The sequence below is a fragment of the Notolepis coatsorum genome, assembly GCF_963971535.1.
Source record: "Notolepis coatsorum genome assembly, chromosome: 17".
NCBI lineage: Eukaryota > Metazoa > Chordata > Actinopteri > Aulopiformes > Paralepididae > Notolepis > Notolepis coatsorum.
The window spans coordinates 34322961-34339982 of record NC_140181.1 but is presented as its reverse complement, the minus strand read 5'-3'; the positions used below and the strand labels follow the sequence as shown (position 1 = coordinate 34339982).

Below are 17022 nucleotides of genomic sequence, written 5' to 3'. Positions count from 1 at the left end.
GTTTCTGTAGCGAGGGAGGACTGTGTTCACATGATTACAGCTGCTACGTTTCTATACATTTTGGGGAAAACGCAGGCCGTCAATTAAGTCTATGGTATCGTTGCTATGACATTGTGTTTTCAGTCGAGACCAATGGTTCTCAAAGTGGTGATACATTTCATCAAGTGGGTGCCTTGATAATTGTAGCTTAATAGTAGCAGGTTATTCCATTACTCTTGAGAACTACTGGTCTAGACACCCTGCAGTAGCAGGTAGTCATAGTAGCAGGTTAGTCCATCACTCTGAGAGAGAAAGAGAAAGAGAGACATCAGGCACAGCAACGCTCCCACAGAGGATTCATCTCATCTAATTAGAAATTTACAAATGGTGTCTTTAGGTGAGGTTCTAACAGAATAGTTTGTGGTCAGGGGGAGGCTGAAAATGAGGCACTTGGTTTCATCCAGTACTTAGATAAGACAGTTTAGCCTCTGCTCTGCGGTAGCCATGTTGTGCTGCCCCATGGCTGTTGCTAGGTAACTGGTGATTCTATATCTTTAGACTGTTGGTTGTTGATATGGAGGATATTGTTACAGTGTTGTTTATTATGTTGGTTGTTGCTATGGAGGGTATTGTTAGAACTCTGTCTCTCTATGGCTCTGGTAATAGTCATACACATTCACAGGACTTTAAAATATGATGGGGAACAGATACAATAATTTTCCAAGCAAGCAAGCAAATAAAACCATGTCTTATTTTATTTTATTCTTTTTTTCTTTCACTTTCCCCATTTTTTTAACCTTTACCCTATACATGTTGCTCATAAAAAGAAAATCATTAAAATAATAATAATAATAATAATAATAATATATCCATGCTAGGACTAACTATAGAAACAATTAGGACAATTATCATAGAATTGTACACATTTCAGGGCCACTATTTATGCCAACTTGTTAACTTCCACAAGGTGGTGCTGGCATTCTGTTTTGGTTTTGCAGGAGGCTGGAATCAAAATGGCTTGGTGCAGTTCATCGTTTCTTGCATAATTTGTTTTTCAAAATGTTAGAATGGCGATGATGAAGATGATGAGTACGATAAAGACGATGATGACGATGCTGCTAATACCTTACTGACAGAGAAAGAACGGTATCTGACCGTTAACCCTTCGAGAGCCAGACGTGATGTTGTCACACCAGCTTGAACGGTTCAGACACGGACATAGATCTGAACCATATATATTTAAAAAGCAGATGTGTCTGTGTGAATCAAGCATGAGTCGAATGAACAGATATAACAGTCAGACCTTCTAGGCGAGGAGTTACAGGACATCGAGTTTAAGGTGGGCTAGTGCTGAAGGATCATGGGTAAATTAGGAGAGGGGGTTCAGACGGCATTAAAGAAGGGCGGGTTTGTGTGCAGGCGGTGTTGTGTCATTAACCCTCTTGGATTTGCAGGCGGGCCTAGGAGAGGGAACAGGGCAATAAAAAGGACAGCTTCTCATCCTCCAGTCAATATGGAGAAGTCCAGGTGGTCATCAGGACCAGGCCGGTGCCGTGCTCTTATCTGGCCAATCAAAAAAGGCAGAGGCCAAAAACAACCCAATCAAAAACTTTACACAATTTTCTGATCCTTTCATAATGGGAAAAAATTAGGAAGAGAGAAACCTTTACTACTAGCCAATCAGAGAGAGAGCCCTGCCTCCCCCCCTAAGTCTCTCCCCCCAAACCGGCTGCCACTTAGAATCTGTGTCAGCCTCTGTTGACTTGGTTTCAGCCAGGGTCCGGGTGCTCCGCCCTGTTGCCACGATAACTCAGCTGCGTGCCAATCATAATGCTCCTTCCACTCTGACCCCACCTCTCCGGGCGCGATGCTGGCCGCCGATAGGCTGACCTCAGAATAGCTGGCCACCGATTCGCTGTCGGATGAATGGTTGTTGTTGGCATCGTCCAATGGCATGAGGAAGGAGAATTGAGCTTTTCCATTGGATGTTGAGACTGAGGTCCCAGAATAGGTCCCGGGTTCAGGTTGGGTTTCTTCATCTCTCCTCTCCTCTCTCTCTCTTTCCTCCCTTCTTCCCTGTTTATCTTTATCCCCTCTCTCTCTCCTCCTCCTCTCTCCCTCCTCCCTCCCTCCTTCCTCCTCCTCTTCCTTCTCTCTCCCTCTGTTTTCTTCCATCCATCCATCCACCCACCCGTCATGTCGTGACAGATTATCCCAGCTCTGAGCTGCCCTCTTCCCCTGCTCTCTCTGGCTCCTACTGCCTCCCCGGCTCCTTTCCTCCTCCTCCTGCACCTCCTCTTCTTCTAGGAGGTCCAGGTCCAAATAAGGAGTTCCTCTGCCTCTTCCTCCTCTCCTCCTCTTCCTCTCCCTGTCTCCTCCTCCTGCTCTCTGCCCACTGAGGGAGGTGGGTGTCACGGTTACTGAGTCCACACCCTGCTCCTCCCCCGGCTCCTGCACTTCCTCTTCTCCTAGGAGGTCTAGGTCCAAGTCAGGAGTCCCTCTCCCTCCTTCTCCTTCTTCTTGTGTGCTGCTCCCTCCTTTCCTCTGTCTCCCTCCTCCCCCTCTCTTCTTCCTCTCCCTTCCTCCTCCTCTTCCTCTCTGCCAGCTAAGGGAGGCGTTTGTCATGGTTACTGGATCCACACCCTGCTCCTCTGGGAAGGGTGGGGGAGAGGATGAGAGGGCTCCGTGCTCAGGGTCTGGAGAGAGAGAGAGAGAGAGAGAGAGAGAGAGAGAGAGAGAGAGAGAGAGAGAGAGAGAGAGAGAGAGAGAGAGAGAGAGAGAGAGAGAGAGAGAAGAGAATATAGTATAATTACATTTTGTAATATGTACAATACAGATTGTCAATACAGACAGTGAAGCCTACAGAGTTTAATCTGTCCATCTGGTGTGAAACTGTGGTGGTGTGAGAGCTGCTTCCCTGTCACTTCTCTTCTTGAATTAGTGTGTGTGTGTGTGTGTGTGTGTGTGTGTGTGTGTGTGTGTGTGTGTGTGTGTGTGTGTGTGTGTGTGTGTGTGTGTGTGTGTGTGTGTGTGTGTGTGTGTGTGTGTGTGTGTGTGTGTGTGTGTGTGTGTGTGTGTGTGTGTGTGTGTGTGTGTGTGTGTGTGTGTGTGTGTGTGTGTAACCATGTCTCACATCCTCAATGGCTGTCATGCATACAGAGGGTGTTAGCGTTGGGGTAGGTGTGTTGGACCCATGTGCAGAGAGGAATGGATTAGTCTGAAACGATGGTTGCTCTTTCACAATTTAAACAATGTCTCTTTATTGTGAACAACGGAGCATAGGGCGGCACGTAGCAAATGATACGGGTGAGACGCGCTGTCTCCTCAACCCGGTATAATGTAACGAAAGAAAAGGCAAGACAAAAACAATCTCCGCAAAAGTCTAATACGAAAATAAATACTTTAAACAGGCGAAAGGAAATGGGAGACAGTCAGTCTCCAAAAAACGGAATAACGATCAGAAACCGATACTGGATGATGTACAAACAAACGAAAGGTACAAACACTCAATAATAAACACGAATACAATCAGGGTAAGCACAATACCGACCGCGGTATGACGAGTATCCTCCAAACGGGAGCGATAGTAAATGCTTCTGAAAGAGTACTCACGTAGGTGATCAGTGAACAACTGACAACGTTAACAGCATACCAGGGGAACATATGAAGGAGGGCACACAAGATCCGAGCAATTAGGACAATCAGGACAGAAGGATAGGTGATATACCCCAGGGCAACGCCAGGGCTTTTGCTCCCAGGAGAGAGCAAAAAACCCAAACGTCACAGAGGGCTCTACATTTGTAGGCATGATAGGATCGTGGATCTGATTCAACACTCAGGTCACCTGCAACAGTGCTGTATAAGCACACCAGTGTGAAGCCATGTACATGTATGTTCAATCTGTGTAGTGACAATTCACTGTTCTCTGATATTTCAGCAAACACCTCCGATGTTGTTGTTGTTAATGAGAATAACAGAGAGGTTCTCATTCTAGAAGTTGACTGTACGTTTGACTACAGTCTAGAAGAAGCCTTTATAACCAAAATGTTGAAGTATCAACTGATAGAGCATACCATATCACAACTGGGCTACAACTGTAATGCTTATAAGTTATATAACATTGTTTAGAAACCTTTTTGTGAACTTTAGAAGGTGTTTTTTGTCCATTTTCGTCCGTAGCGTTACTCTGTGGATGCCATTTGTTGTCGCCCGATGGCCGTATACTCGCAACAAAGAGAGCTGTTATTGGTCGAGCGCAAAATACGTGACCGAACTCGCACCAATTGACCAATTATCCGTTCGCGAGGAAAGATCTAGCCCCGACTTTACAATTATGATTGCGCAAAACGGGCAGGATTGTAAATGGAGAACTTTTTATTCCTAAATCTACACCAATAGATCTTTAGCCCAGAGTGAAAATTGTGTAGTCCGCCGAGGTGGGAACGAGAATCGTTTTCTAGCCACTTCTCAGCCTTCACCGTACGGCCTATTATCCTGTAGTTGGGTTATAAGATCTCACAATACAAGAGGTCACATCAGAATAACAAAGCCACAATGGCTGCTCTCAGACTGGAAGGTGTTATGTGGGGGGGGGGGGTTACAGTATAATAGCAATGTTCTCTGGGTAAAGTAGTCTCCATAGTTAAGAGAAATGGCTCCAGTTCTGTTGAGGCCTGTGGCTCTGAAATAGGTATTGTGTTATCATCATGGTTCATAAGACATAGATTGAGTATCCGCCCGATTTGTACAAGTGATGGCTTATTTTGAAGGTATGATTTGAACATTTTAATATCATGTAAAAAGAAATTGGGGAAGATTGCTCGATAAGACCTGAAGTCTGTGCCTGGTCACATATACGTTGTATTTTATGGCAATAACATTCAGGTTTGTTCGACCCGTAAGATATAATCATGCAAATAACGTTAATATTTTTTTCCACTTCAGCCAGCTGCAGATTTGACAGCGGCTGGTGTGAGCCGGGTAGTGTAGTTTTATGAAATTTCGATGTCCATTGAAAGCCCTGGGTCTCCGCTTTCTTACGACTACAACGATTTCATGACGCCGTCATTTCCTTGCGTCTAAATCATCCGGTTTCTGATGCAATGCGTGGAGATTTTTATAGGTTTTGATAGGGTTAGGGTCTTTACTCTTGGCTACATTTGAAAAAGAAACGCAACATTACTTAATCTGGACTGTATTGATATATTTATGACGTGAAATAAATATCAACCCGGTACCGGGCCGATCAGGCTTAAGGGGTTAATTGTATGAATAAAGAACATTGGACCTCATTCTCAAACGCAGTTTCGAAGACGTTTCTCCACTCTCCAAGTTCCTAGGACAATTCTGGCATTCATGAATGCTTTCTTATCTGGGATTCATTCTTGGCTAAGATTTTTATTTTTTTTTGGTCTTTGTTGACATTTTTTGTTCAATTAATTTTCTTCTCAGGCCTATGACGGGGTGGGTTGGGGGGGGTTACTATTATTATTATTATTATTATTATTATTATTATTATTATTATTATTATTATTATTATTATTATTATTATTATTATTATTATTATTATTATTATTATTATTATTATTATTATTATTATTATTAATATTTTATTTATTTTGTCAATGGTGGTTGGTGCAGGGGTTAGGGGGTAGGGTTTTTTTTTATTTTAAATGAGGCAAGGGGCAAGCCAATGCATGTAATTGGCAAATAATTTAAATGTATGTTTTTTATGTGCATTGTATGTGCAATGTATGTGCATTATATATCCTGCCTTTTCTTCCAAAAAATGAAATAAAAATATATAATAAAAAAAAAAAAATAGGATTTAGGAACACGGAAAAGCAGTCATAGATAGGTCAGATTGAAGTGCGCCCGTGTTCTTAGGGCTTAATTTGTGAGAAATCATTGGTGATTGCGTTCACATCGATTCTACAGACATCATCGGATTTAAATAATTGTAATAATAAAATCTAGAATATTTGTATCATTAACTCTTTGACTGCCACGCTGGCCGTGCATCCTGCGGTCAGTAGGCCAGCTTTTCGTGACTGTTTTTGCGATATTTCATGATCTTTGCGGAGCTATTTGTATATTCTATATTATAGCTAAGGGGAAAATGGTATGGCTCATTTGACAGACACTATTTGCAGTACAACATGTAAAAAGGCATTCGTTTCTACACACTGTAGTTTGTAGTTTATTACACGCTGAACATCGCCCATTTCCGAAAGAATCCAGTCTTTTTCCATAGATCGCGATATAGGACGCTTTATGTGCAATAAGCCCGAGTCGTTCTGGTTGATTCCCTGAACCCCCAAATCAAAGGTATATAACATGTACATATGTACCTTCACAAAACGACCGAAAATCCGATTGTTAGAAAAAGCCTTGTTTATGACCGGTACAGTAGGCCACTGTGATCGTTACATAAACACGTTTCACATTCGGTAAAATAGACATAGGGGGTCCTTACCTTAGCCAGAAGGTAATCCAAAAAAAGTATTCCAATGATCCCATCGGCCATCGCGATTACAAGTTTATATGTAATTACACATGTTTACTGGACACTATAGGTTTTGAGGCGAGCGGATCTGCTTGCGATTGCTTTGGAAGAGCTCCTCCCCCACAGAGCGAGCCTCGATGCCTTGGTACATTCAATGACAATACTGCTGCCTTCCTATCCGAGTTCAAATGGTAGACGATACTGCCATCTGGTGATATTCGATCGGCATTGCAGTTCCAGCGTATGTGGCTGTGCCAAAGTGATTCAGAGCACTCCGGGCGAGTCTGTAGAGCGGGGATCAAAGGAAAAAGATCAAACGATCTAATAACGTGTATACTCGTTGTTGGCGCTTAACGCATTGGCGGGATTGAGTTAACAATTACGTTTTACATTTATAGTCATGATTCAATGAAGCATCGTGATAAATGAATAAAAACACTACACAAACACAGAAAATGGCAGTGAATAAATAATAAGCACTAAACTCCATCACGTGGATATATCTATAGTGGAATAGAATGGACACATCTACATTCTTCTCTCAGCACATCCCATTCCTTTCATGTAAGCTACACTATTTGCCGTTTTGTATTAATAGTCCATAATTATACCGTCTTCTCTATTGTTGTTTTTTATTGTTGGTTTAATTTTTTTACCCTTGCTTAGTGTGCACATTGTAAGAGCCAGTAGAGAAACATTCCACTGCTCATCTTACTGGTATGATGTTGCATGTGACAAATAAAACCTTGAACTTGCACGTGGATTTGAACATCAATCATGTAAATTGAACCATCCAATAATCAGTGATCAATTGCGCTATTAAAAAGGGTAAATTTTGCCCTAGGCCTACACACACAATATGTGACCAGGCACAGACTTTAGGTCTTGTTGAGCTTTTTATTTTTTAACATGATATGAAAGTACAGGTTCATACCTTCAAAATAAGCCATCACTTGTACAAATCGGGCAGACACTTTGCAATCTATGTTTTATTAACCAAGATTATACCACAATATGTTGTTTTGTGCCACAGAGCTTCAAAGGCTTGGAGCCGTTTCTCTTATCAATGCATGCAGTACTACTTTACCCACAGGCCTTTAGAACACACCTAACTCCCCCCCACCTAACATATTCTCCAGGTGAGCTGCAGGGAATAGACATGGTTTTGTTATTATGATGTGATGATGTGAGAGACCGTTTACAGTCTTAACTACAGTTTAACTTTTAATAAAATCCCCACACAGGGTTTCCATTAAAGGAAGGAGAGGAACAGAGGCTTTTGTATCACAAAAAAACCAATGTATTTAACTCACACTGTAAAAACATACAACAAAGAGCTGACAATGACAAAAGAGGTGATTATTCTGTTAGAGGAAAAAGTTATCACAGCGGAATGTTAAATCAAAAACACCAGACTGAACCTATACATTTCAACTATAAAAACTCTCTCTCACACACACAGAGAGGGAGAGAGAGAATAAAACATTTTGGACCAATATCTCCCTGCAATTTACCCCCCCCCCCTCCACACACACAAAGGCCCATCCATCAATCCTCTCTATACTCCGTTATGCGCCTCTCTCTATATTCCGTTATGCGCCCCTCTCTATACTCCATTATAAAATATAGAAATAGATGCGGTTGTTAGAGAAATTCAATAATCTAACACAGGGGTTCTCAAACTTTTTCATACCCCATTTTATTTAGGATTTTGTTTGGGGACCCCACACTTAATGTATTGCGTAATTTCAAACATGGAATTAAGGAATATCAAAATAAAAGCACACATTGTTGAACTTGATCATGCATATTTATTAGAACATTTAATTACAGCACTATGTTATCAATACACATTTATAAAGCATAGTTAGCCAAAATATGTTGCCAGAACAGTAAAAAAATATATATATTATTTTTTTAAATATTTGTTTTTACTTCAGCCAGCTGCAGATCTGACAGCGGCTGGTGTGAGCCGGGTAGTGTAGTTTAAGGGGAGGGTGAAAATAGCCCAGACTTACGTTAACCCTAACCTTGGTAAATGGTAAATGGTGCATTTATATAGCGCTTTCATCCATAGCGCATTACAATTTTGTTCCTCACATTCACCCATTCACTCACACATTCACACACCGACGGCAGAGGCAACCATGCAAGGTGCCAAGCCAACCTGCTCATCAGGAGCAATTAGGGGTTAAGTGTCTTGCTCAAGGACACTTTGGCACACTGCCCGGGAGGAGCTGGAATCAAGTTTCAAGTTTCAAGTTTCTTTAATAGTTGTCATACAGAAGTACAGAATACTTTTATACAAAATGCTTCTTACTGTTACGCTCCAGAGACTGTGCAAGACAAGATAAGTATGAAATAAAATAACATAGTATAGCATGTAAATTAGAAGTAAAAAAATGAGGTCACAGTGTTCAGTATAGACATATGTACAATGTTCGATGCAGAATAGACGTAACTGAGTTACCATATAATATACAATATACTATGCAGTGTACTAATATACAATACTATATAGTGCAAGGCAGAAATGGGATGAGGTGCAATTTAGGTACAATTTACAGTAGGTGTACGAGTTGTAGTGCAAACCCTTTATCAATAAGTGTGTTTGTGTGATCTAAAGTGTGGAGAGTGGGTGCTGCAGTGTGTTTGTTTAAGTGAGTGTGTGCGTGTGGGTGTGTGTGCTGTGTGCATTTGATGGTTGTTGCATAGTGTTTATTGTTCGTTTAGCAGCCTGATGGCCTGGGGACCTTAATTAATCGAACCAGGAACCTTAATTACCAGATGACTGCTCTACCTCCTGAGCCACTGCCGCCCACCTTAACCCTTACCTTAACCCGTACTTTATTAACCATAACACCTCACACCCCACCCTAACCTAAAATAGAGATCTTTTTCTTTGCTACGACCAACAGCTCTATAGGTAACTATATCGTTGGTTGGTCAGTTAGTTGGTTTGTCCACAAAAATGTCCCCACCCTCTAGTGGCCACAGGAGACTGACATTGGGAATGGGGGTCAAGTGTGTGTGTGTGTGTGTGTGTGTGTGTGTGTGTGTGTGTGTGTGTGTGTGTGTGTGTGTGTGTGTGTGTGTGTGTGTGTGTGTGTGTGTGTGTGTGTGTGTGTGTCATGCCAGTTGGTTAAAAAGGTGCATGGCAATGGGAGTGGCCTATCGCAAAAAAAGGTTACAGCTATTTTTCTATTTTCAAAGTTTTTCCCAACTAGGATGCAGGAAGAAATTATGTGGAACAACACTGGGTTGTTGAATTTATTCTATTAGTCTTTCAACACAGTCTAATCTGACCTCCACTGAGACTGATAAAGAAATGCTTTGGACTGTAAAACTGCCAAGGACAAAGCAGATGACAAGTCAAGTCAAGTCAAGAGTTTTATTTGTCACGGCATACGAGTATGAAATGTGGGTGGTCTTGCCCGCAACGATGTGCAAATACAATAGTAATAATATATAATAGAATCCAATAGAACGACATTGTGCAATAAAACAAGTAAACAGAGTAGGGCATATCGGTGTATGTACATGAGTTATTTACAGAGCATGGTAGGACATGCTAGGTCCTGTGGTAGTGCAATACACTGTTAGCTACGGATGAGGCACTGGGTCTTTATGTACATGCTATATTATACAATCTCAAGTTATACTATACTATTCTTAAAGTGACCTTTCCTTTTGTAAAGTGGCCATAAGTGTGAGCGTGTGCAGCATGAGTGTGTGCTTGCTCATGTTAAAGTGGCTGCTAGTGTGTGAGCGTGTACAGTGTGTGTGTCGTGTGTGTGCTCATGTGTGCTTGTGTGTGGAGAGTTCAGTGTTCAAGGCTCTGATGGCCTGGGGGAAGAAGCTGAGCCGAAGTCTCTCTGTCCTAGTAGCTGGTGTTCGCAGGCGTCTGCCTGACCTCAGCAGCATGAACAGGCTGTTGTTGGGGTGGTGAGGGTCTTTCATTATTCTGCAGGCCCTGGATTTGCACCTCTTGTTGTATAGAACCTGCTGGGGTGGTAGTGCAATACCCGTGGTACGCTCGGCTGAGCGCACCACTCTCTGTAGGGCCTTCTTGTCCTGTGCCGTGCTGTTTCCATACCAGGCAGTGATGTTTCCAGTCAAGATGCTCTCTACAGCTCCGGAGTAGAAGGACTGGAGTATCTTCCCAGATACTCTGAACTTCCTTAACTGTCTTAGGTGGTAGAGGCGCTGCTTCGCCTTTTTTACGACTGAGTCTATGTGTGTTGTCCATGTCAGATCCACTGAGATGTGGACCCCCAGGTACTTAAAGCTGCTCACCCTGTCCACGGTGGCCCCGTTTATCCTCAGTGGTGTGTGTGTCCCCTGCTGTCTTCTCCTATAATCCACAATCAGCTCCTTGGTTTTACCAATGTTCAGGAGCAGGCTGTTGTCCTGGCACCAGCGTTCCAGTACCTCAACCTCCTCCCGGTAGGCCTTCTCGTCGTTGTCCGAGATCAGCCCCACCACCACTGTGTCGTCCGCAAACTTCACTATGGAGTTGGAGCTGAACTTGGCCACACAGTCGTGTGTGTATAGTGAGTACAGCAGGGGGCTCAGAACACAGCCCTGGGGGGACCAGATGCTCAGGGTGATGGTGTTGGAGGTCTGACCCCCCACCCTGATCGCCTGGGGCCTTTCACTCAGAAAGTCCAGTATCCAGGCGCTCAGAGCGGAGCTCAGACCCAGCTCGATCAGCTTGTCCACCAGTCTGGTGGGGACTATGGTGTTGAACGCTGAGCTGTAGTCAATGAACAACAGTCTCACATAACCCCCCTTCTGGCTGTCTAGGTGAGAGAGGGTGTTGTGTAGTACCTGAGAGACCGCATCATCAGTGGACCTGTTTGGCCTGTATGCAAATTGCATAGGGTCCATATCACTGCGGAGGGAGGCACAAATGTGATCCTTGACCAGCCTCTCGAAACATTTCATGGCCACAGAGGTGAGTGCCACCGGTCTGTAGTCATTGAGACATGTTGGGGAGGGTTTCTTTGGTACAGGGATGATGGTAGACATCTTGAAGCAGGCAGGGACCACTGACTCCGCCAGGGATCGATTAAATATGGCGGTGAACACAGGGGCTAGCTGGGTTGGTGACAGGGTTGGTGACAGGGTTACACATGGACTTCAACTGACTTCAACTAGACTACTTGATGGTTCAACAGCTGAAACACCTTGACTAGACTACTTGATGGTTCAATAGCTCACTACTGAAACACCTTGACTAGACTTTATGGTTACCATGATGATAACTTCACAACACTGATAGCGGGACGGTCCTATGGTTACCATGGTGATAATAACTACACAACACTGATACCAGGACGATCCTGTGGCACTGGTTACCATGGTGATAATAACTACACACCATTGATACCAGGATGGTCCTGTGGTTAGTGGTTACCATGGTGATAATAACTACACACCATTGATACCAGGATGGTCCTGTGGTTAGTGGTTACCATGGTGATAATAACTACACACCATTGATACCAGGATGGTCCTGTGGATGACAACGTGAAGATGAAAAAAGAGAAGGAAGGATGAAAAGATATAAAAGGAGTGAAGAGAGAGAGAGAGAGAGAGAGAGAGAAGACTGGTTACCGACCGCGTGTTCTCTGTTCTGCCGATGACGTAGAAGCACGGCTCCCCCTGCTTGGAGTTGGTCATACATAGTGACAGGCTGGATAACTCCACTACAGAGAGGAGGAGAGGAGGAGGAGCAGAGGAGAAGGAGAGGAGGAGCAGAGGAGAAGGAGGGGGGAGAGGAGGAGCAGAGGAGAAGCGAGGGGGAGGAGGAGAAGGAGAGGGGGAGCAGAGGAGGGGGAGGAGGAGGCAGAGAAAGAGAGAGAGAGAGGAGGAAAAGGAACTAGAAAGAAGAGGAGTGGAAGGAGGAGGAGAAGGAGGAAGGAGAATAGGTTGTAGGAAAACGAGAGAAAGAGAAAATCCCGAGCCGTGATATCACCACAAGATAACTAGACAGATCAGAGAGACAGCCAATAGAAACGTCATATCCACAGGGAAGGGAGGGGCTATCAGAAAGACAGACAATAGAAACATACAACTTTTAAAACATTGGTGAACCTGAACTAAACATTGGTTTTGTGTAGGGGAGAACGGGGGACGTTGTCACACGGGTAGGTTATCACATTCATTATATTTCACCACCAGAGGGTCCTGTCTCCCATATTTTGGTATTTAAATGTCCAGAATTGGGGTCAGAGTTCACGTCCTACATTGTCATCTTTGGAGTGAAACAGCTGAACTTGAGGTGAGAGGACTTTTTGTGTTTTTCATATCCATTTGTAAATATTCCGCTCCTCAGTATTTTTCTTCTAGGCTTTTACACAATTGGTTTATAATGAAACAATTATTACCCTTAAAAAGTGTGAAGGGATAGCTATAGTTTAGATTGTTGTTAGCTAGCTAACTAGTTGTTAGATGGCTGTTAGCCTTGATGCTATCAAGACATTCCAGTTGGGGTTGGTCGTCACATTTTCTTTGGGGTTGGTTGTCACATGTTGTGTAGGCTATTATTGTTAGGCCGATTTATTGTGTTCTTATTTTGTTATATAGGATGGCCTAAAGATGTGTTTCCTGTTTATGTTCATGGTTAAGATGCATTAAGTTATGTATTTGTCCCATTAAAACACATGGTGACAACCAACCCCATAGTGTGTGACAACCATCCCCATGATGGGGTTGGTTGTCACAATGTGTCAGAGTGTCTTTGATAGGTGATTAACTCTTTGTTACAATACGTTGGAAAATGAGAGGGATACACATTTCAAGTCAACATCTTAAGCTTCAATTTAATGTAGGAATGACTATTGAAAGATGTTTTGATGATGAGCAATTCACACTAGAGTAAAAAGTGTGACAACTATCCCCGTTCTCCCCTATTTTGTTGGCCTGTCAGCATCTTATAAATATGACTGATAAGTACTACTGCAAAATATGAAGAATTATAATATGAACTGAATCAAATGTGACTTTGAGTGATTAGAATGTGAAATTCATAATTTTCACTCCAAGCCACATTGGATTCAACATGCCAGTGCCCAGAATACAGCGTTGACATTTTGAAAAGTTTGACCATTTCAACAACATTGGGATGACAAATAAGTGGCCCACATTTTATCTTTATAAATATTAAACGACATGACATACTGTCGTCTGGGGGGTCTAAAGTTAATTTCACTCTATGTTAATTTTACCGGCTGTGATATGAAGTTACCAAAGAGTAGTAGTACATATACAACAAATGTTTTATATACAGTATAATACTGTAATCATTCCATACTCAAGTACATATTTTAATATACAGTATATATTTGATATGTACTGTAGTATATATAATCTTACCATAGTCAGGTATATATTTGATATGTACTGTAGTATATATAATCTTACCATAGTTATGTTATATGGTATATATATATATATATATATATATATATATATATATATATATATATATATATATATATATATATTAAGGCTGTCAAAGTTAACTGGTATTAACGCGTTAACGCCCGATTCTATAAACGCCACTATTCTTTTTAACTCACGATTAACTTTTAAGAAATTATTATTATAATTTTTTTTTTAATATATATATTTTTTACTAGACTTCACTCAGGTGTATTATTGATGCTCTCATTGATACTATGTTTGTTTCTTAAGTGGCAAGAGAGAAAGAGAGCTGGGAGAGTGTGTGTGTGTGAGAGAGAGAGGGGGGGGGTGATTACTCAGCCCTTGTGTGGGTGAATGTAACAAGTTCCTAACGTTTTCTTTCCCCTATTATTTCATGCACACTTTATTCATTGTTTTAAATTATTATTTTCTTTTAAGTTATTTTGTGCATCACTCTGTTTTGAATTTGATACAAATTTGCAATGCATGAGAGTCATCCTTTTGTGTTCAATGGCTGCATAAAGAAAGCATTTGTTGACTCTCATGTTGATAAGAGTATTAAAACTTGGAACTTGAAAAAGATCCGTTTAAGGTAGATAAAAAAAAACATATAAAAAATATGCGATTCATTTGCGATTAATCGCGAGTTAACTATGGACAATCATGCGATTAATCAGATTAAATATTTTAATCGATTGACAGCACTAATATATATATATATACCAGGTATATGTTAGTATAAATAATCTTACTATAGTCAGATATATATGTCACATACAGTATATATAATCTTACTATAGTCAGATATATATGTCACATACAGTATATATAATCTTACTATAGTCAGTATATATCTCACATACAGTATATATAATCTTACTATAGTCAGATATACATGTCACTTACAGTATATATAATCTTACTATAGTCAGTATATATGTCACTTACAGTATATATAATCTTACTATAGTCAGATATATATGTCACATACAGTATATATAATCTTACCATAATCAGGAACATATCCGTTGCCTTTCTTTAGAACCAGGTGGATCCGATGTCCTCCTCGTCTGATCTGTTCTACAGCCTGGCTGTGGGTCATCCCAGAGGTACTGTCTCCATTGATCTCTACTAACTGATCAGAAACCTAGAAATATACAATATAGAATATATTATACACAGTATAATCTACTGTCTCCTTTCATCGCTATGAATTGATCGGAAACCTAGACATATACAATATATTATGTGTAGTGTTTGTATGGTGTGTGTGTGTGTGTTGTGTCTGTGTGTGTGTGTCTGTCTGTGTGTGTACCTGGATCTTGCGGCTGCGTTGGGCAGGGCCTCCCTCCATCAGTCCCAGGACATACAGCCCCATGTTATATTCACTGCCGCCACGCAGAGAGAAACCAAACCCTGTAGGCCCCCGATCCAGATCCACACTGTAGAACCTAGGTTCCTGCTGCTAGGAGAGAGAGAGAGAGAAAGAGAGAGAGAGAGAGAGAGAGAGAGAGAGAGAGGAGAGAGAGAGAGAGAGAGAGAGAGAGAGAGAGAGAGAGAGAGAGAGAGAGAGAGAGAGAGAGAGAGAGAGAGAGAGAAAAATGTGTTTTTTATGGTTTTTTTTCCCTCTATCTCTTCATGAATTGTCCACGGAGCCACTGTTTCTTTGATAAATACATTAGATAAATAGATAGATCTGGTAGACTGACCTTTGACCTTCCTCTGGGACCCTTCTTAAACCTGCCGTCTGTTTCCAGTTCTGCTGTCTCTGATAGGTTAGAGGTATCTGGATGGAGAGAAGAGGAGAGGAGAAGAGATAAGGAGAGTTGGGGAGAGTAGGGGAGATGAGAGGAGAGAAGAAGAGAGGACAGTAAGTTATAGTCTCTCATCTATAACTAGAGAACTAGAGAACAGAGAGAGAGAGATCAGTTTTGTAAACAACATACTTGGTCAGAAATTATATTTCACAATGTTTTCAAACTAGATTTAATCCGTAAAACTGCCAGATAAATGAAAACATTCCTGGAAAAATTAAGTGCACTCCTCATTTTTATTTGAAGGATAAGAGTGATGTTGGCAGCTGTTGTTATGAGGTAGTGGATATGTTGTTGATGTTCTTATCACGAGGGAGGAGGATCCATGTCCACCACTGATATGTAGAATTCTTATTTTGCCAATTGTAGCCAATCAATCATTAGGAAACAGAATGTGTCGCTTGTGATAGGCTAGTTCACTTTATTTTTTTGTTTTATTTTTTTTACGTACAGTAGGCTTACAGATAGTGGAAATTAACCTGGGAAGCATGCAGAATACGTTTTCGCAGCAGTGGTGCCTTTATGGTGGCAGGGCAGGCTATGGCATTCAATCCGAGCGCACGCTTGATTGCGCGCAGCACATTATGACCGGAGAGATTTAAATATGTCGGACTTCAACAGATTTTACCGGTAAAAAAACTGTAATTACCGGATAACGGAAACCCTGGTCACACTACAACATTACCACAACTCAGCTACAATCTGGCTACATGTCACACTACAACATTACCACAACTCAGCTACAGTCGGGCTACATGTCACACTACAACATTACCACAACTCACCTACAGTCTGGCTACATGTCACGCTACAACATTACCACAACTCAGCTACAGTCTGGCTACATGTCACACTACAACATTACCACAACTCACCTACAGTCGGGCTACATGTCACACTACAACATTACCACAACTCAGCTAGTCGGGCTACATGTCACACTACAACATTACCACAACTCAGCTACAGACTACAGTTTGAATAAAAAAAGGTGGACTGAAATTAACTTGCGCATTTGAGAAATATAAAAAAATGCTCAGTCTCTCCTACAAATTCAGATTGGCCCATGTTCAAGATAGTAGTCTATTATCTAATACATTCCTCAAACATAAGAATATGAAATTTGTGGGCTATTTTGCATAGATGAGGAGCCGATACCGCCCTGTGTCTGTTAAGTCGTTTAACAGAAATATTCATAATAATCTTTATGATGGTGTGTCTGGAGAGCAGTGAAAGAAAAAAAAAAGCCATGTGGTTTTCATTGTTCCTCAATAGTGCATTTATATATTATAT

General features: G+C 41.6%; 1 protein-coding gene across 1 annotated transcript in view; it reads right to left on the bottom strand.

Annotated features, from left to right (window-relative positions):
- Window positions 1-268: 268 nt before the first annotated feature.
- Window positions 269-17022, bottom strand: part of magixa (MAGI family member, X-linked a) — a gene marked incomplete at both ends in the record, with an annotated part of 120686 nt that continues 103932 nt past the window's right edge. Inside the window, 5 exons of the mRNA XM_084333408.1 lie at window positions 269-281; window positions 2171-2675; window positions 14924-15062; window positions 15231-15380; window positions 15625-15701. Coding sequence (XP_084189534.1) covers window positions 269-281; window positions 2171-2675; window positions 14924-15062; window positions 15231-15380; window positions 15625-15701 — 884 coding nt within the window. The remainder of the gene's footprint in view (window positions 282-2170; window positions 2676-14923; window positions 15063-15230; window positions 15381-15624; window positions 15702-17022) is intronic.